This window comes from Apteryx mantelli, chromosome 16 (assembly GCF_036417845.1).
Source record: "Apteryx mantelli isolate bAptMan1 chromosome 16, bAptMan1.hap1, whole genome shotgun sequence".
Classification (NCBI taxonomy): domain Eukaryota; kingdom Metazoa; phylum Chordata; class Aves; order Apterygiformes; family Apterygidae; genus Apteryx; species Apteryx mantelli.
Window position 1 is genome coordinate 17,901,338 of NC_089993.1, and position 20,964 is coordinate 17,922,301.

At 41.8% G+C, this 20,964-nt stretch overlaps 1 protein-coding gene across 2 annotated transcripts; it reads left to right on the top strand.

The window, feature by feature from the left end:
• Positions 1-740: 740 nt before the first annotated feature.
• Positions 741-17,027, top strand: ARPC1A (actin related protein 2/3 complex subunit 1A). 2 transcript variants are annotated; one of them, XM_067306720.1, is made up of 10 exons: positions 741-842; positions 4,022-4,127; positions 4,700-4,804; positions 7,864-8,086; positions 9,821-9,928; positions 13,311-13,523; positions 14,545-14,620; positions 14,819-15,012; positions 15,668-15,758; positions 16,638-17,027. In XM_067306720.1, the coding sequence occupies exons 2-10, from the start codon at positions 4,064-4,066 to the stop codon at positions 16,674-16,676; spliced, it is 1,113 nt and encodes a 370-aa protein (XP_067162821.1). In that variant the 5' UTR covers positions 741-842; positions 4,022-4,063; the 3' UTR covers positions 16,677-17,027. The 2 variants fall into 2 exon arrangements, with proteins under 2 accessions (XP_067162821.1, XP_067162822.1); XM_067306721.1 differs by having other exon boundaries at positions 4,045-4,127.
• Positions 17,028-20,964: the final 3,937 nt, after the last annotated feature.

Consider the following 20,964-nt stretch of genomic DNA (forward strand, 5'->3'; position numbering starts at 1 on the left):
TGGGTTTTTTTCCCCTCCCAATCCTTTGGTCTCCAAGAGGGGGAAATGCAGGGAAGGAGCAGCTCTCTATTTTTCCATATCTCAGCCTACTCGGAAGAAGCCAAAGCGATCTCGCCTTTTCCCCGCTGCCCCCTCCCCTCAGCTCCGGGGCTCTGCCCACGCAGCCCACCCAGCAGGCCGCGCCGCCCACGGGGCTCCAGGCAGCCCCGGCCGCAGCAGGCCGCGCTGCCCACGCAACCCGCAGCGGCCCCGGCGTCTCCACACAACCCCTAGGCCAGGAGGCGCCGGGGCTCCTGCCCCCTCCGGCAGAGCTAGACGTGGCCCCCTTCACCTCACCAGGCGAAAATGCACCAGGAGAGACAAAACCACCCTTTCCGGGGGGAACTCGGCGCTTTTTCCCAGGCCCTAAAACTCCCCCCCCCTCTCCCCCGGCCCCACCGCCTCCCTGAGGGGACAGGGCCGCCCCCTCCCCGCGCCTGCGCCCCCCCCGCGGCGCATGCGCCCTTCCCCCCCCGCCCCACGGCCGCCTTTGTGTGCGGCGCGGGCCCGGCGCGCGCGGGGCGCGGCCCCCGAGCGGCGCAGGCGCAGAGAGGCCGCCCGGCGCGCCCCGGCTCCCCCCCCCCGCCCCTGCAGCGCGGCGGCGGCGCAGGCGCAGCCCGCGGGGCGGCCGGCGGGCGGCGCGCAGGCGCAGAGCGCGTTTCCTGGCTCCCTTGTCAGTGCCGGCCCCCCCCTCCCCCCCCCCCTCGGCCTCCGCCGCCGGCCGCTCCCTCTCCCGCCGCCCGGAGCGGAGTCGCGTTGACTGACCAGAGTCCGCGAGTCCCGCTCCGCTCCCGCCGCCTCAGGTGAGCCCCGCGCCGGGGGCGGCTGTCCGCGGCGGCCTGCCACCCGCGGAGGGGGACGGGGGCCTGCCGGTGTCGCGGGGATGGCGGCGGCGGCGGGGGAGGGGGATTCACCTCAGCGCGGGCCTGCCGCGGGGGGGGAGGGGCGCGCTCCCCCCCACCGTGGGGGAGGGGGGGTTGTGGCGCCGGGGCGGCGGCGGCCCCGTGCGGTGCCCTGAAGGGGCGGCGCGGCCCGGGCCGTGGATGGGGCCGCGGAGGCGGCCGCAGGGGCGGCGGGGAGCGCCCGGCTCCCTCCGCCCGTCCCCTGCCGGTCCAGCCCCGCCGCGCACCTGCGTTGTCCCGGGCCGGCCGGCTTTGCGGCGCTAACGGTGCGCGGCGGCAGGGGGCTGCCGGCGAGGAGGGTCCCCCCGCGGGGGAGCGGCGCGGCGTGATTTGGAAGGGGGTGACAGCAGTGGGAGGCAGCCCTCAGTTACAGGCGCTTCTCTTCCAGATGTTTGAAAATGATGTAAAGGTAGCTGAAAATGGACTAGGATTAAAAAGTTATCTCTCAGGCACACACACGTGCTGTCTCAAATTCCGATTCCTTGCTAGTTGCTCGGCCAGTGATAGCCTTATACCACGTATTTTTTGCCCCGTTGAGGAATGACAGCAGCTGAGTCCTGTCCTTCCCAACCGCAGTCCTTTCAGCCTACATGTCCAAGAAGCTTGTGCTGTACAAGCATACAAGATTTCCATGTTTTTGCACTGAGACTCAAGGACAGTTACTCTGCATTTTGAAAAAAAAAATTAGAAATAGCTACACTAAGTACCTTTCTAACAAAGTTAGCTTAAGAGTAGCTTAGATTCTGAGATTGGCTGCAGGAGGGTATTGAGGATTTTACTACATATCAATTATATCAAGACTTGGAGCTGGTTGTATTTTCTGTAGTGAAGTGCGAGTTTGATTTTGTTTGCGCATTGATAAGAAATAAATATAGCTGGAAGATTTCATCAAGATTTATCTTCCTAAAGAAAATAAATATTGCAAGATCAGACAAGAGAAATAGTAGTGCTTTTTGAGGTTATCATCATTATTGTTTTTTATGAGTTTGTTACCAAACCAAAACAGGAAGCTGTTGCGTGCTATAGGTTATTATGCTTGAGAAACTCTTATCAGTGGGCAAGGATGGATCATATCTCTTGTCTAGATGCAAGTTTTTGGAACAGCCAGTAGGTTGGTAAGTAAAAAACCCTGAACTAGATATTATTAGGATGGGACTGTATCATTAATACATAGTGCCAATCTGTGGAGAAAATACCAGGGCTGCATTAGAAAGTGTTTTGAAATAGCTACATTCCTTGGGGAGGGGGGATTGGATGTTTTTACATTTTTATTTCGGAAAGAGTAGAAAAGGCTGAGCATTCCTTGTTGGTAGAATAGCTCTTCAACTTTTCCTGTATATGGAAATGTGCTGCTACTGCATGTTGGCAAGTATGAAAGCAAGATCGTGGAAGAAGCAATTTGCAGACTTGTTTTGCTTACATTAACACATGGAATCTCAAATCATGGCTGTCCAAGGTCAAAGGTAACTCAGATTATGTCAACATTCTCACATTAATTAAAAATAATTAATTGTTTTGCTTAGGACTGCATATATTTAATAGCTTAGTTTGGTCTGCAGAATATGATTATTAGAAGAATCATGAAATTTGTGTCAGTTAAAATTATGAAGTGGACTTAAAGATCATATAGCTGAAAGTTATAATTGAAGTACCCTTCCAATCCACTTGTAAGTCATATTTCTTTAAGTTTAAAACAGCAGTGCTTGATTTCTTTAGAAAAAAGAAAAAAGTTTTTCCACCTATTTGCGTTGGTGAGCTGCTGTATCATCTCTGCTTCAGGATTCAGCACTTTCAGTATATTTGTTATACTAGTGGTGTGATAGTAATTGCTAAACACAGTAAGAACTTACTCATCTTTCATTCACTCCCGAGTTTCTATTGGATTGCCATTCATTTCCTGTTTGCCTCCAAATTCCTACCTTGCCCTGAAGTCTCCACCCTCGGCTAACATGGCCATACTTGGGTATGTTGTAATTTCGGGCTGTAATGGGTGTGGATGTCTTGGAATGACATCACATAGATTTTCTTTTTGGATGTATATGTAGAGGTAGAAAGACTTTGATCCATCAGCCAAGAATAAATTGCTATGAAATTTAGTGGAATATATGGAAGGGGGAAGGAATTGGCAAATCTAAGTTGTATGTATTGAACTATGCACATTTTAATTATTACAGGTGACCTTGAGCTGTTATGATGTTATCTTCCATCCGTTTATGCTGCCGTTGATTCATATGGGACATAGAATATGATATAAGATTTTAAACTGCTTTGTAATTGCTGGCCAGTGCATCTCCAGTTGCAGATGTTCAGGGCTGTCTCTTCTGATGTAGTTATAAGTTAAAGAAAAAAATGGGTATCTAGTGTTGTTTTTTTTTAAACAAATTAAAATATTTACAAACTAGACTAATTTAGCTTGTTCTCTTAGTGTTTGAATCTCTTGAGGAAGAAGACATAACTATAGAGCAGTTAAGTGCCTGTATTAATTTGAAGAAATTAGTAATTAATTAATTACTAATTTTAGTAATTTTCCCTAGGATACATGTAAATGGTTTTATCGAATAATATGTCAGCAGATTATAGTTGTGTATTAATGTTCTGGACATGTCAATTTAATCTCCTGACATATTAAAAAAAAAAGAAAGATTTTTATTGTAGTGCTGCCTGTAAGCCTTAATACATGTCAGGGATTTGAGTCAATTCACTGAGATATATACCTAGATGGATTTTTTTGAAGTATTCTAATTTCACAGTAAAATTATTAGGTTTGTTAGACTTGACGAGAACCTGACTCTCACCTCTGAGGATATACTAAGAAGCAATAGTATGAGGTTTTTAGGGTAATTGCAATTAGCTATAGTAAGCAGAACAGTTAAAATTCATCTGCCTACTAAAGTTAGCAGGACATATGGCAAAGGCAGCTTTTTAGCACTCTTATGTAGTTACTGAGCGAGTTGTCATCTTCTGTATATAAGATGTAATACTGGACTCAGCCAACCTTGGCAAATGTTGAAGACTGTTTTTTTTTTTTTAATACTTAATCTGATTTTAAAGTGTTTTGTTTTCACTTTTACATCTTTCAGCTTTTTCAATTTTTAAAACATAGGAATAACTCTTAATTCGGAATGTCTCTACATCAGTTTTTACTAGAGCCAATCACCTGCCATGCGTGGAACCGAGATCGTACTCGTAAGTTTTGTTTTTGCATTTGTTATTTTCTATTTGCTGTCAGTCCCTGGTCTTGGGATGTTCTGGATCGTGTTTAAAGAAGGTGTGGTCAAGTATATGGCGCTGCATGCTAAATGCTCCATTTATAATCCAAAATCTTCTAAATCTGCAGTTTTCTAAATCCATTACTGGAACACGGCCCATGAGTGAATGTAGTCTTACCAGTGTTCCAGGAGGTTTTTCCTGTTGGCCTGAATCTACATGGGAGTATGACCTGGCTCTTACCCTTTTTACCTTTTTTCTTTTTTTTTTTTCCCCTGCCCCAAACCCAACCCTTTTTTTAAATAGCCTAGTTCTATGCCAAAGCTTGGATTTTCATGTTCAAAATTTGTCCTTCTGTTGATTGTACTCATAGCCATATTATGACAGTAATTATTTGAGATTATCCTGGGATGTTGTCCTCTGGTTTACAAAACACATGTAATGCTTGGAAATTTGAGAATAGAGATTATATTTTGGAAAGTCTTTCCAAATAAAGCATTTGGTATTAAAAAGCTTTCGTTACTATTGGGTTGTTTGTTGTCTCCCTCCAGAGATTGCCATTAGCCCTAATAATCATGAAGTCCACATCTATAAGAAGAGTGGGAACCAGTGGGTAAAAGCTCATGAGCTAAAGGAACACAACGGACACATTACAGGTAAGAGAAGAATGTATTGTGCCAGACATGGCTAAGGACATTCTTTAACTTTGTCAGCCCCCTCCTTCCCCCAGCCCAAGTATCCGAACAGGAAATCTGCTAGTGTCGAGTAAATAGATCTTTTCATAGGTTGGCATTCTCACTTTATGGAGAGCTTTGCAGCATTTTCCTGGACTGTGTGCAACAAATGTTAGGAAGAAAAAAAAACTTTGATCCTTTCTTTGATTATCTATTATTTATTTTTCATCCATAAGAACATAATGAGAATCAATTTTCAGTCTTCTCAAATAATCCAGTGGTGTCACAAGCTCTCCTGGTGATACATGCCGCTCTAATTCAAATGCTAGTGTTAATACCTCATCAAGTATACAACTGTTGTGCTGGTTTCTGATAGCAATAAATAACTTTTTTTAAGGACTGTACAAGTGCTTCATTTCACCAACTTTGTATCAGTGCATCTCTTTTCTCTTTGCTGTAGTACCCTGGCTGTAGGTCAATAAGTGTTTAAAGTTGCCACAGCTGCTGAGAGAAGCAGTCCTTCCCTTCCTCTGTGCTGGTGCAGAAGAATACTTGTGTAGCGTCCTCAGCAAGCAGAAAGAATAGGGGTTACCTTTCAAACAGATGCATGAGGAAAGCCTTAAGAACTGCCTTGACTTTGCTAAGTGAAAAGGAAGTAAGCAAAAAATCTGTACTAAAATTCTGTTGAAGAGGTGAACAACTTCTATACCTGTGTTTTAATTTTGTGGCAAAATAGAAATCCTACAGAAAGTTAACCTCCTCTTTAAATTGAACTTTTTAATTCACACTGAGTATAGTATCCTTTTTTGCTAATTTGACCTGCAGTTTTATGCTGTTCTTTCAGTTCATATTTTCAGAAACCTGTGCTGCTACTGAAGTTATACATCACAGAAGTCAGTGAGGAGATTTTAGAGGCAGTGATGTTTAGCAGCTTGATAGTGCAATGATGGGACTTTTGGTAGAATTTTTAGAATTGTGAGTGTATAAACCTCTTCCACGTTTAAATTGTAATCATCAAGCTTTGACATTAATACCCTGTCTAAACAAATATTGCTGTTCAGTTCTGATACATCTACTCTTCCAGTCTTCTTCAGGCTCAGGAGGATACTGTGTTGGTTATACTTCATATTTTAACGCTTTTTTCAACCTGGAAATTTGTCTTTCAAGGAAAATGTAGTTCTAGCATAAAATTCCACTCACACGAGTCTTGAAATGGTCAATCTTGGACTTACGACAATCAGTGAGTATATTTTACTGCAGACCCAGAATATCTATAGATCCAGAAAGAAAATGTAAGAGCTACCAGGATGAGTCACCAGGTGTTATATTTAAAATGAAATTGTCCTGTGGTAGGCTTTTAAATTGCTATTTTTTTCTTGGTGATATTTTTATAAGGGCTTATTCTCTAAAGAAATGAAAGTAATTAATATAAGCACTTTCCCAAACCAGCAATATCCTTTTTTCCTGTTCTCAACTCACTAATGGACAGAAGCATCTGCCCAGTGGGAGTTTGCAGGATCTTTATGCGATTTATTTGGTTCTTACAATCAGAGAGCACAACTGTTTGTGCTCTTTTGCAAAGAGTCACTTGGATTGAATTTACGAATGACATGCCGTTCCCCAAAGGCTTATCTCTGCTCTTTTCTTATACTTGTTGGTGTTAGAGAGAAGCCAAATATTCATGACTTGGGAAAAGACCTATCTCTGCCTTCCTGTGTAGCATATACCTTTGGAATACTAAATGCTATGTTCATCTTCAAAAGAAGACTTAGGCTGTGGTTAGACATCGGAGACAGACTGATCAGACCACTCACTGCCTCCGACAGGAGTGATTCTGCTGCTGCCCCTCTAGCTTCCGATCACAAGGGACAAGGTCCTTTGTCTTGCCTTCCCGTGTCTTGATTCTGAGACTTGTGGCAAGTTGCTTCAATTCACTAACTGCAGAACACTATTCCTTCTTTTTGCTGGGTTGGTTTTCTGCAAAGTTGAAAAACTGAATTGGCTCACCATGAGGTCAGAACAGCACTGCTGCTGGTGCAAGGGAGGTGATGGGAAAGAGAGGTCAAAAGAGGCAAGATGCCCTCTTTCAAAAGCAGTGCTAGACTGACTCGTGTAACTATGTTTTCAGACTACCAAGTTCCTGAAAATTGGACTTTTTAAGCATAAACCTATTTTGAAGTAGACTGTATATGAACTGTATGGTACAAATTGGTACAAATTCTTTCTGTATATTTTGTTCTTTTTTCTGCTTATATGCTTAAGGGAATACAGTTATAGCAAACAGTTGAAATATAATTTTGTGGCGGGAGACTTAAGGACTGCACACTGCAAAGGAGGATGCTAAAGAAAAGATGAAAAAATAACACTCCCATGAACCTCTCCAGTTGAAAATATTTTCATTGCATAGAAAAGGAAAGAAGTGATGGCAGGTTTATCAAAGACTGTCTTACAGTGATCCTTTACATTTGCTGTTTTTGCTTGGTAAACTTTTTTCTTTTTTTGTGGCACAGCCTTAACAGTCATGGAATACATGCAAGGGTTCTATCAGTACATAAAGAGTGATAAATTCTAACCAGAAAAAACACTGTTATCTAAACTTTTAGACCATGACTGTGATCTGGCTGCAAATAAACAAATATGTTAGAGATTTGTGCATACTTGTAGAATTGCTGGGTTTTAGCTATTGAAACGGGGGCCTCTTGCAGAAGTCAGTAATTGGAAGGAGAGTGATGGTAGAGAGATCTTAGCCAGTCTGCAGAGCTCCACCTGTTGGTCAACCTTCAGAGCTGTCTTCCTTAGCAGACAAATCCTGTGTGGAATCTGGAAATTTGGGATCTGCAATTTTGATGAAAGCTTGAGAGGGAAACTAATATCCATAACAACTTAAAATAGTGCCTGGAGAATAAGTGACCAAAGGGAATACTAATGTAACATTAACTGTCTCTGTGGTAGAAGGCTGTGAAGATTGTCTCTAATTTTGGCTTATTGTAGGGCAAACAGTATGAAGGGAAAAGATTATTAATATGAGGTTTAAATTGCAGGTATTGACTGGGCTCCCAAAAGCGATCGCATTGTAACTTGTGGTGCAGACCGTAATGCCTATGTCTGGAGTCAGAAAGACGGCGTGTGGAAGCCAACCCTCGTGATCCTGAGAATTAATCGTGCGGCCACCTTTGTGAAATGGTCTCCCTTGGAGAATAAATTTGCTGTAGGAAGTGGAGCTCGACTTATATCAGTGTGCTACTTTGAATCTGAAAATGATTGGTGAGCTGTTTAAATCTGATTTCCATTTATATCTTTAAAGTTTGCTTGGGAAAACTAAAGCCTGGAGTTTAGTGGTGGTACCTAGTTTACTATTTTACTAATTCCTGAAGTCCTCAGGAAATTGAGAGGGCTAGGTCTCATCAGTTCTGTCATGGACCTCCTACATCCTTGGGAAAAGGTTCATTGTTTTAATTCTGTACTCTGGTGTAGCACCTAAAGGGCCTTGGACTTGGTCTGTTTTCAGATTATACATGTCAGCATGGATATGTTCTAGTTGGCTGCCCTAAACATGTTTTGCTCTTCTCAAAGTGCCAAGAAATTCTGCAGAGCAGAAATTTCTGTGCCGCAAGTGTATAGTTGAAAAAAGACAAATATTTCCTTCCCCCCAGTTGAATGAAGAAACTGTGACTTCAGTCTTTCTTCCATATCAATTATTTTGGACCATTTCTTGTCATTAAAGAATTCAAGTCTGTCGCTTATCTCCAGGGTGGTCCATTTAGCAGATGTTGAAGCTTGTTATCTACCTGTTCCGTATTCTGTCATACAGTCTCATCACAGTTTATAGATTTCAGACAGGACTATTAGAAATGTTTCTACCATTAGCATTTTTTCTCTTTAGAATCTAAACTTAGTACTTTTGATATTAATGGAATTGTCATTGGAGATGCTTTTGCCATGTCATCTGTTAATTAAATCAGTATGTTAAGTATCAATTATTTTGGGTTGCATAAACATGCATAAAAACACAGGTTTCTCTGCCCACCATTCTGTACGTAGTCTTCCATGTGGAGATGGTAAACAATGAGACCATCTGTAAAATTCATTCTAAAGATTGTCTTGAGCTTTTTGCGTTCTAATATATTTGGTTGTTAATGTTTTCTCTGCCTCACTTGTCTGCAGAAGATTCAAACTCCCATATGTTGAAGACAGACAATTTTAGTGTGATCCTTTTACATGTCCCTTAAACTGTTTGTTCATGGTGGAAGTAAATCCAAAGAAAAAGCACCATCAGCTCAAAGGCCAAATAGTGAATAACAGATTTCATTACTGTTTTGTAAACTGTTCTAACAAACTAAATCTGCTGAGACATATTTAGGCTCAGTTAGCTTATACTGATGTATTCAACATCAGGAGCGCTCTTCACTATGCTTTAAATAATCAAGATACGTAAACTGGCCATCTTGTTAGTGGTTTACACGTTTCTTTGGGGGTTTTATAATTATTGTATAATCAATGTAAAGACTAGAATAGTCAGTAAGTAACAGAGATCACTGTAAAATTCAGTGGAGGGAGTTGGAGAGGAAATGTGCTCAGTGGTCTAAGAAAGCAGTGCTTCTTAGCTCCGTACCGTGGTCAAAGATGAGCTCCTGTTCGTAGGATGTAAGGAACCAGGCAATTACTATGCCAAATTCACGTGAAGGAGTTCAGTCTGATATATTATAAAAATTGGCTAGAAGGGGGATAGGATTCAAATGAAGAGATGCAGATATAGATTTAACATGAGTTTGTTTATAGTTTTAAAATTTTAGATACAGATGGGAATCTGCAATCTTTCCAAATTACTTCAGGCAGTCTTAAGTATATGGAAGAGTTGGGCACAATGTGAGTTTTCTTGCAAAACTGACGTGTTCGGTCATTGACTAGGGGTGATTTTTTTTTTCCTAGGACATATTTCATGGTTTGAGGGACTCTGGTGAAATATTTTTATATACATTTTATTTCTTTTTTATTTAGGTGGGTGAGCAAGCACATTAAAAAGCCCATTCGTTCCACTGTCCTTAGCCTGGACTGGCACCCCAACAATGTTTTGCTGGCTGCTGGATCCTGTGACTTCAAGTGCAGGTGAGAGAAAATAAAGCATCTGTAAATGAATTTGGGTTACTGGTTCAAATTAGTCAGTAGCACAAGTGTGTTAATCATGCATGTGCTATCAGAATAGAAGACAGCTCATCACATACTAATGCTGTTACTAAAATAAAATACCCAGCTTAAGACACTTTGCCTTTGATGCCACTACATGCAGACTTTGGACTACTAACATTTCTCTGCTGAGGAATCCATGTGAATTTAATAAAATCATAGGTTTCTTTACCCGCAATGCGCTGGAGTACTACTATTATACATGTGCTAAGTGCTCAGATCTACTTAGGCTGAAATTAAACTAATAAGTGCTATCTTGTGGAAAAGCACCACTGCTAGTTAGTTTGAATTTAAAAAGCAATATCATAATGTCATAGTTCCAAAGTCAGAGTAACTCGACACTTCCAGAAATTATCTCACCTTCTTGCTTCCGAGAGCCACTTGTTTTTTCCCCTTCGCCTGTGCTAACCTTAACATTCCTGCAGCTATTTGATAAGCAAAGTCAGGGAATTGATCCACCTGAAACTCAGCACAACAAAATATTGTGCTGTGGGTTTTTTGTTTTTTTTTGTTTTTTTTAAGAACACTAAGAAAAAGGCTGGCATAAGCAGATTGGCATGCGAGACGGACAGGTATTCTGCCAAGGTGATTATGAAATTACAGCATAAAGGATAGGTCCTGTGAGTTGCTCTGTATTGAGCAGTTGGGGTCCCTATAATGAGGTCTGCATGAGGAGCTGTCTGCAGAGTGGTTGACTTTTATTCATATTTTACTTAATCACTTGTACCTTGAATAACAATGAAAGATGCTTTTTTTTTAAGCAGAATTTTCCTTTATGTAATAGGGCAATTTTAAGCTTCAAAGTGTGTACTAAAAATGACTAAGAAGAAGTGGGAGGGGAAGGTGGGACCAACTATTATATTCCTTATTTCAGAATGAAACACATACATCTAAAGTCTTGATCCTTTGATACCTTTATATCTAAGGAGCGATGTAAAACTAAAACTGGACAAGAAGAGGAGAGTCATCTCTATTCTGTGCCTTATTTCCATTTCTAATTAGATAAACTATACATATTCACTTCCTGTCCCAAAAATGTGGTGTAAAAAGTACTTATTCATCTTCCAGAAGCAACTGCTTTTCACATGTGGAATTTTTTTCATAAAGCATCTCAGGACTCTGGCCTTAGGTCAGCTGATATATGTATCTGGTACTTCAGATTTTCAGCTCTTTTGTCTTAGAGTTTTTTCCAGTGCTTGTTGTGTGCATTGGATCCCTGATTATCTCTTCTTTCCTCTTTTGATTGAGAAGTTGGATTTGAATCATTTTCTTTTTGTGTTTTTTGAGGTTTTTGTTTGTTTGTTTTAAGAAAGTCAAGATGTGGTTGAATCAATTTCCTCCCAAGTGTTTTCTGGAAGACTTGCTTTGTCTTCTGTTTCCCATTGGAAAACTCATTCTGACCTGCATCTCATTTCTCTGAAAATGATGTATATTAAAAAGTGGATTTTGGTAAAACATTGGGGAAACTCCCTGCTCTTGTTTAAAAGTGTACTTTAGGATGAATCATTTAATAATCTTGCCTCTTTTGTCATAGAAATCCCCATACAGGAACATTAAAGGAAGAAAGGAAAATTAATGGAGATGGGTACTGTTTTTATGATTATATTGCTTCCCCAAACCCATAAAAGAATCTTCTCTTTGCTAAAGATGAACAAAGAGCTCTAGAATTCCAGTTCTAGGGAATGTTCAGTTGCATATTAAAGATAATAAAGATATCTGGGCCTGAAGTATGCATCTGTTCTGATAGATGGTTCTGAAGAAAATTATGAAATGGATCGGCCAAAGCCGCTGCCAACAAATAAGCAGCTGAGTGGGAGGCATTTTGGAAAAAGAATGGAGGGCAAAAGAGACTCCAAGTCGATAGGTATCAGCAGGGTGTTTTGGTGGCTGGCCTAGATGAGATCCTCTTACATTTATCTTTAGAAAAACATATATATATATGTATGTATGTATATATCTAACAGCACCACATAGGTGCGAATTTTATATTCTTGCTGGGACAATGTTGCTGTGGGAATAACTGGGACCTTCAAGCCGAGATGATTTTTAAAATAGAGAGAGACTTTAGTAAGTGAAAATACTTTTTTTTATATATGTATATACACCAACAGTTATCTTCTAGGTCTCTCACTACTTAGGAACTGATTTCTTCTGCCTTGTGTCAAAGGCTGTTGCTTTAAACATCTCATTCTATTTCCATACATTAAGAGAACCATCCTTTCAGATGGTTCTTTAAAATTCAGTTCGTTGAAGGATTATCATTAGATTATAATTAAACCAATATGGCTAACTATAAATTCATACTTAATTTTCTGAAAATCTGTACCTAATATAGCTGCAGTAGAACCTTTCGTGTTCCAAACGGTCAGCTTTATTTGAATAAACTGAATGTAGGTATCTTTTTGAAGAGCATGCTGCACACGTAAAGGATTTAAAAAAAGGAGGGGGGAGAGTAACATTTCCTTAAACTCACTATAAAATAATTCTTTGTGTTTTACTGTAATCATGAATGTCTGATCACTGCTTTTCTTTTATATTGAAATGTTTCTCTGGTAGTAGTATGGTGTAGCTCACTTGCTCCTCCTGTTCAATGGACTCTTATCCTATGTTTGTGACGTCCCAGTAACTTCCATGGTAACAGTCAAGAACACCATATTGTGGCATGTCTGAATCATGCAGAAAGAATTTGATGAAAGGGGGAGGCTTTCTATTTAAACATACCTCGAAAATTGTAGTGCTGGGAAAAAAAACTGTAAAAACATTGTGGTATTTCAGGTTTTTGAGGCATTCTTTAGGTAATGAGCCAGAATAAGGTAGCACAGAGCCTCTTTGGCATTTGGACATCAGCTTTCTTTCTTTGAAATCCTACTAAAAGGTGAATGTTCTTTAAACATGGGTAATTTTGTAGGTGTTTGTATTAGCTGCTAATTATATATTGTAACTCTTGGTTTTTCTCTAACTGAAGAATTGACTCTGAGGGTCATTAGCACTGCAGAAGGATGAAAGGGAGATCTTAGCGCAGTGGAAAATGCAAGTACAATACATGTTTTTATGCCACCTTCTGGAAAAAAGGAGAGAGAAACAGAATATGACATTTATGAGAAATCCGTATTCATTCACCCTTTGTACTATTGCTTTCTCTCTGTATACCAAAGCTTCCCAGCCAGTAGTGGCTTGCTGTTTAAAAATACTGTAGTGGTTTATTTTGGTAGAATTAGGATGTATGTAGTTGCTTTCAATGTGAAATATGCAACTCCCAGGAGTTTTTTCTGTCTATGTTCATGCTGAAATCTTTTATTTGCAGGGTTTTTTCTGCTTACATTAAGGAAGTCGATGAAAAACCAGCCAGTACACCATGGGGCTCCAAGATGCCTTTTGGGCAGCTGATGTCAGAATTTGGGGGCGCTGGAAGCGGTGGATGGGTGCATAGTGTCAGTTTTTCTGCCAGCGGTAACCGCCTAGCCTGGGTCAGTCATGATAGTACAGTGTCAGTTGCTGATGCCTCAAAAAATATGATGTAAGTATGCTCTTTTTGTTAGTTATTAGATGTTTGAGAATTTTAGATTATATAATATAAATTTCTTACAAGGACGTGTTCTATGAAGGTACCATCATTTGCTTTGAAAGTAAAAAATGTGTTGTGCTCTGGTGACTGGGGAACCAGTATTTCCTTGTAAATGGATCCGAGAGACTTGGAGAAACGTGTCTGCTCCATAACTACCAAGACTCTGTCCCTACCAGGGATCTGGCAAACAAGTTGTTCATTTCATGAAATCTCAATTCTGTCCTTTGGCCTTAAGACACTGTTGTTGCAAGGTTTTAACTTACTCCCTCAAATTCAACAAAGTATTTTATTAACCATTCATTCTTCTGCTCTTCACCTTGATCCTAATAACTTTTCAGTCTCCGTGGCTTTCTAACCAAGAAGGAAGAGATTCCACATACGTTTTAATAGCAGAGATGTCTTGTTCATCCAGGCATTGCTGTGCTTAATTTTGAATTATGGCTCTCATGGCAAAAGTTGTATAAATAGATGGCTAGGGATATCATTAAGTATAAAGTGATCTAGAAATCCTAGGAAAATTTTAGCCTTTTAGTTAATTCTTATTTATTATAAAATCACAAAAGTTAACTTATTTAATATGCAGGTTTTTTCCTCCTAAAGAGATGACTTTAAGTGCTAAAACTTCAAATGTTTGTATATTAGAAAAGAAATTAATAGCTTCATCAATTTGAGCCCTTTCTGTTTCAATATTCTTTTTAAACTATTGCTATTGTTTACACACAGAATGCTAGATGATTTCAGCATTTCACCTGGAAAACTTCATTTTTGATATAGAACTTTCAGGACACTGTCATTAGGTTAAAACTTGCTTTATTACAAATTGCAACCTTCTGGTGTCACTTCAGGACAACAGCTGAGCTACACTGACTTCTTTTCCAATAATCCATGTCTGGGAACAGTCTCTTTTATGTTCTATTGGAGCCAAAGATGAGAGGTTTCAATGAAGTCCTTTAACAAATGTTCTTGTGTTCAGGGTTTCGCAGCTGAAAACAGAGTTCCTCCCACTCCTGAGTGTGTCATTTGTCTCTGAGAACAGCATGGTGGCAGCTGTAAGTGTCTATTATTTTCTTGTAGAGTGTTACAGTATTTTGGAGAGGGAGAAACAGCATACATTGCAAAGTTAGTAGTAGAAACCTCTTCAATAGTGTCAGCCTTTGCATTTCTGCAATTAAAGGTATTGGAAAGAAACTCTCCTCATGATTAGGTGGTTATGTTTCTTGACATGCTTTCATGATGTCTGGTTGCAGGGTCATGATTGCTGCCCAATGCTCTTTAACTGTGATGACCGTGGCTTGCTGACCTTCATTTCCAAACTAGACATTCCAAAACAGAGCATCCAGCGCAATATTTCTGCCATGGAACGCTTCCGAAACATGGATAAAAGAGCCACTACAGAAGATCGTAACACTACCTTGGAGACACTGCACCAAAACAGTATAACGTGAGTGTCTCAGCAGTCAAAATGAGGGGAAGGAGCTTTCTTTCAAGCTCCTTTGGGAGCTTGAATTTGCCATAACAACTATCAATTTCTGGGCCTTGCATGGAAGTTGATAAAGTTAATCATTAACACTGCATGCATGCAGTCTCTGCTTGTGTTTAATGTGTTCAGTAACTTATACATGGCTTATCTTATCAAATATGTAGATAGTTCAAAAGAGGTTGATAACATGACAAAATCCAGTCAGCAGACTTCACCTGAAACAAGAACATGTACCAGCTTCCTATTTCAAATGTTATTTCCGTATGTGTGCATATATATATATATATATATATGTCTCAAAAGGAGTGATTCAGGTTAATCAAATAAAATATTGCATTTAAAAGAAGTGCATGAGCCCAGAAGATGTTAACATTTCTGGAGCAATTTGCTTTTATCCAAGGAAATGTTTAGACTACAGCCACCACGCGCTAAAAGAGCTTTCAGCATCCCTTTCTTTGCTTACTTTTCTGAAGCATCGTACCAAAAATCTAGCATAAGATACGCTATACTCATGTCTCTCTTTGGGAGAGTGGGAGTTGAATTCTACCCAAATTTCCCTGCTTTCTGGCTCTCTGGAATGGGTGTCTGTCTTACAGCTATCACTCTCTGTTTTCAGCCAAGTGTCTATTTATGAGATAGACAAACGAGATTGTCGTAAATTCTGCACCACTGGCATTGATGGAGCAATGACCATCTGGGATTTCAAGGTATGCTTTTACTGCCATGCTTACGTGAACTGTATGTGGTGGTGTTTTTGTTAATCTCTTGCATCAGCTGCTGGGGCTCAGCCCTAATGGAAGTTGTATTAGCACTAGGAAATCCGGACTGGGATATTCAAGACCATTAACAAACTCCATAAGGAAGACAGATCTAAGATTTAGCACAAATGCAGATATACGTTGCTTAGCAGATGGTCATAATCCAGACTTAATTTTTTTAATTGGATCACACATGTTCCTGTAGGAATCCTGCTAATTCTTTCCTTTTCCGACCTCTACCTTAGCCGCAGTCAGGCTAGAATGATCATTGGTTCAGCAAGACCCGCTGCTCTTCTTGCTCCTCTCCCTTTGGACTCACTGTCTTTCTGAAGAACAGGGTCATGCACTCTATTAATTTATTGAAATAGTAAGAATTTACGTAAAACAACTAGGAAATACAGTAAGCACTATACTGAAAATCCTAAATGGGATTCAAGCAAGCACCCAAGTGCTTGCTTTGTTGGGATTGGCCAACAGAGGTCTCTGCTCACCTGCCCAAGCTTTTGCTTACAGCTGTACACAGGTTTTTAAGAAAAGAATTTGTCTGTATTCTAGTAATGCCTGAAAGCTAAGTAGGGATAGAGGCTAAATAAGAAACTGAGATTATAAATTGCTTTAGTGCAGTTTCTGGGGGAAAGGGGGGGGAGTCATTGGCCTATATATGCAGGAGTTTGGAATGAATAATCATAGTGGTCTCTGGTCCTTGGATACACATCTAATCTCAACCACCCTCTTTGTTTTGCTCCTCTTTTAACGTCAGCCTTTACACAGAATTGTTTAACATAGGACACTGTAGCAGTTTGTGATTAAGATTCTCTCTGTTTCAAGACCTTAGAGTCCTCTATTCAAGGTCTACGAATCATGTAAAGATGGATTTCCGTGATCTAGCAGGACAAACTGCTTGACAGAATGCAGCTCCCACATCTGCACAGACTCGAAAAGGGAGGAGGAAGGCAGAATATTTGGAAACACTGAGAAAATACAGCTTGGCAGATTTTCTTTTGAATCTAAATTTGGTGAATTGTGTTGGTTTCAAAATCAGCTGTGATTGTTCTTTTTTATTTTTTTTGGTTGGTTGTTTCATTCCATTCTTTACCAAAGCTGCTCCTTAAGTAGTTTATTGCAGGAAGTTATGAATCACTAACTTAAAAGGGGAATTTTATGTAAATTGTCTGCTAGAAATAATAATAATAATAATAATAAAAAAAGAAAAACAGATTCTTTTGTGTTTTGATTCTCATTAATTGATTGAAAAAGGAATATTATGGGAAGAAAATTAGGTAAAGAGGGTGAAAAACCCTGAACTGATTTTTCTGGCCTCAGAAGGGGAGGAGTTCATCTTAACTGAAAGTTTCTTAAAAGTTCACAAATGAAGGTGAACCAGCTAGAGTTCTTTGAGGGGAATTACTCCCTCGGAGAATGTGGTTATTTTGGATGATGCATGATTTTTGTCCTACTGACTCCTAATTCTGTCTGCCTGGCATTGAATCCAGTAATCTAGTAATAGTAGCAAATTAACCCAAATGTTTTTTTTCATTGTTTGGTCGGTCATAGTTCTCTGACGGCAAATGACCAGAATTATTTGTAGTTAGCTTTTATGATTTGTACAAAGCCTTCTCACCGTGCAGTGCCTAGGATACAGAATGGAAGAGTGCATGCAGAAAGTGAGGCAAAAGTCTGCTGAGCCAAATCTTCAGAGGATAAATTAGAAACAAATCACTTCTTAAGCCCATGCGGTCACACAGGCCTACATGTCGTATTAGAGCTGAGTGCTCTGCATATAAAACTCTCTGTTTATAATGACCAGGAAGAAATTAAGTACATCTACTGGTATGAACAGCACACAGTGGCTTCTGTACAGATCCTTTGTCTCCAGGTGACTCTATCTTTTGAAGTTTAGTTCTGAGCCTTGGTAACTCACCTAGGCACTTGCACGTAACTTACTTTATTCATATGGTCCTATTAAGATGACTGTGGTGTTGCTTCTTTAAGGCTTGATCCAGGCTGTGCTCTAGAGAGGATTATCTGGCTCAGGCTATTGCTTCACAAAGCTCGATACTTTCATTTCATTTCTGAAAATGCAGAAGTGTTTTAAAAAAAAACCAAAACGGTGACTAAATTTACCACTTCCTCTGGAACCAGAACGTTTCTTCATACAGTGCTTGTGTCTCAGCTCTGGATGATTGAAAAGGGAGGGTCGAAGACAAGCCCACGGAGCGGACAGCTTCTGTCATATTTCTGTAAGTGAACTGTGTCCATTCCAGAGAAGGATCATTTTCAGGTGAAATGCTTGTTGCATGCAGAGAATTGGCTGTTTTTCAGTTCCTTCTGGTTTTATTTTGTCTCCCACCTCTCTTCCCCTGGCAGTCAAGTGTGGTTTTGCAATTTCCCCTCCCTTCTAAACATAAAATGATGACCGTTTAACCTCTTGCTCATCTTCTAGTCTAGTGTATGATCTTTTGTGATGAGGATGGGTTTATTAGCTAGGATACAATGCCATGCTAATGTAGTTAAATGTCTTCTGGATCAAAGTGGCTCTGTCACCCAGCTTGGAGGATGGACAGAGGAGCTTGGATTTGTCTTTGTCTGTCTGTGCCTATTAGATGCTTATGTCTCACAGAAAGTAATGGTTTTGTTTCTGAAGTCACTTTGAAAGTGTGGTGCTTTATTTCCAAAAGATCTATTAAAACAGCTGTGTTCTAAAATTTATGGCCCAAATAATACAGAAGCATGGAAAAATTCATCTAATGAGAGAGTGGAGAAAATTAGTCTTTAAGTTTTTGCCTTTTTCTGCATTAAAGATCTAGAGAAGGTAAAATGAGCCTTTTTGCTCCAAAAAGCCGACAAACCAACTTTTGATAACACTGCCCCAGCTTACTATCTCAGAGAGAAATGTTTATGCTATAAATTTGAGATTAGAAACAGATTGGGGACAGTTACACTGGAAAAGAACTGAGCAAGGGGAATATAAACAATCATCACTCGACGCATGATTCAACTTCAAACTGCCCAACGTGAAGAGGATGGGGAAGAGCTCGGCTCCTTGGGCACCACCTGACAGAGCTGGCAGGTTGCTGGATTTGCAGGTGGTTTATTTGATCTAGAAGGTCTTTCTGCTGCCATCCTTCCTCCAGTTTCTGTAAGCTATTTTGAAGGTAGGTGCTTTGTTTTGCCTGTACCATTTCCTTAATCTCCTCCCCCATCTTTAACACTGTCAGAGGGTGTTCTTTCTGCCCAACGTGGGTGAGAATTCACCAGCAGATCTGAGCTAGCTGCACCACTAAGCTTGCTAATGTGCTCGTTGTGTGTGATTGGGTTAATGGTGCCCTTGAAAGTAATATTCACAATAAAGCTCATGGTTGCCGTCTTAATTACAGGATAGCTGCTGGCTGCATATGTTCTGCGTTACGTGCCAGTTAACAGCCTATTAGGGGCAAGAAATGGGGCTCTGCACAAGCAGGGACGCCTGAGACTGTTCGCAGGAGCTTGCCTAAAAAAGCTCCCCATGAAAAGAAGCTGCAGAACTGCCAGTACTTTTTTTTGTCTCCTCTCCCCAGCTTCAAAAAATACCCCAGCAAAAAACCGTTCTCACGTCTCCAGTATCTGTGCGGTGGGGTAGTTCCTCTGCTGCCTTTCCGAAAGGCCTTGAGCTTTACAAGACGTTCTGCAATGGATGCAGGAGGCTCTCTGCACTTGAGGAAACTGAGGCAAAAGAGGTGAAATGGTTCAGCCAAAACTTAAGTCAGATCTAGCAAGAGATCAAGCAAGGTGGATGCTTCCTCCCCATCCTCAGCAGCACTGGCCTGTTCTCCCGTGGGCTGTCGGGCATTATCCTGCCTTGGAGAAACCCTAGGTGCTCTCAAACGGTGCATCTCCTGCGGTGGCTGCTCGCTGTGCTCGTTAGCACGCGTTCAGAGAAGAGCCGCAGCAGGAGCAGCCTCAAGACCAGAAGCAATGAGGAAATGCAATAGCAGATAAGAAACCGCTTTGCAGGCAGTGCTGGGGGGTGATATTCACTCCCTCCCCTTAATAAGATACAGGGATTCCCACCGCAGAAGTTAAACTGACCTATCGTTCGTTTGCATCCCTACCCGGAAGCAGTGCCAAGATCTAATGTGAGACGACAGGCAGATGAACGGTCTTCAGGGCTGTGTCCTCTCGCCCCGCACGGGCATGAAGTGCTGGTCTCGGTGCAGAGCTTTGCAGGGATGTCGCAGCAGACAGCGGTGGGATACAGGGAAAGCCTGAGTAGAGGCAGAGCAGCCAGCAGCCACGAGAGGAGGAGAGAAAGTGTGCAGGCAGAAGGGAAAGCTTCAGTCCCAGCTGTGTTTGAGCTGTTGTGGGATCTGCATCGCTTTTGCTGCGTTTGGGTAGCGGTGATGCTCGGAGAGAGGCCAGATGCTCTTCTGGGCAAGCTGGTGTCGGAGACTGAGGCTTTTTGCCACTCTTGAGATGGACTTTACCCGCTGTGGAGATTCACTCCTGGCCAGAGCTGCAAAGACCTACAGCTGTCTGGGGACATCTCCAGCCCTGGGGTGCCAGGACAGCCCTGACCTGGGCGAGCCGGTCCCATGGGTGCCGCGTAGGATCACGGCAACGCCTGTGAAGGGAAAGCTGGCTCATGGACTTCGGGAGCAAAAGCGAGAGGAGTTACCCACTCAGTGCTGCACCTCAGAGCCTGTCCCTTCAGCTGAGCTCCTAACCTGGGACTTAATTCTGGAGCTTAAGAAATACGGGGTCGTTGCATCCCAACCCCGCGGCTGGGAAACCCCATCAGGGCCCGTCCTCCTCGTGCCAGAGCCCGATGCTGAGCTTGGGCGCCGCTGTCGCGGTTCGGTGACGGCACGGTCCCCTCCGGAGCTACCCTCCACGGTCAGGGGCGAGGGCATCGCGCCGTGCGGGACGTCCAGCAGGGCGATGGACCTGCCTGGGCATCCCCCGTCCTCCTCTCTCCTTCCCAGCACTTAAAGCTAATAAGGCGCTGAGCTCCTGGGAGTTACTGGTGAGGAAAGGGATAAAAAGCAGGTTGCTCCGAAGCAGGAGGGAAAAAAAAACAGCAGAGTTGTGTGGAGCTGCCGCCCGGGCTTCCCGGGGCATCCTTGCCCCCGGAACACCGGGGCTGGCAGGATGCCCAGGCCTTGGCCGCCAGCGGCGA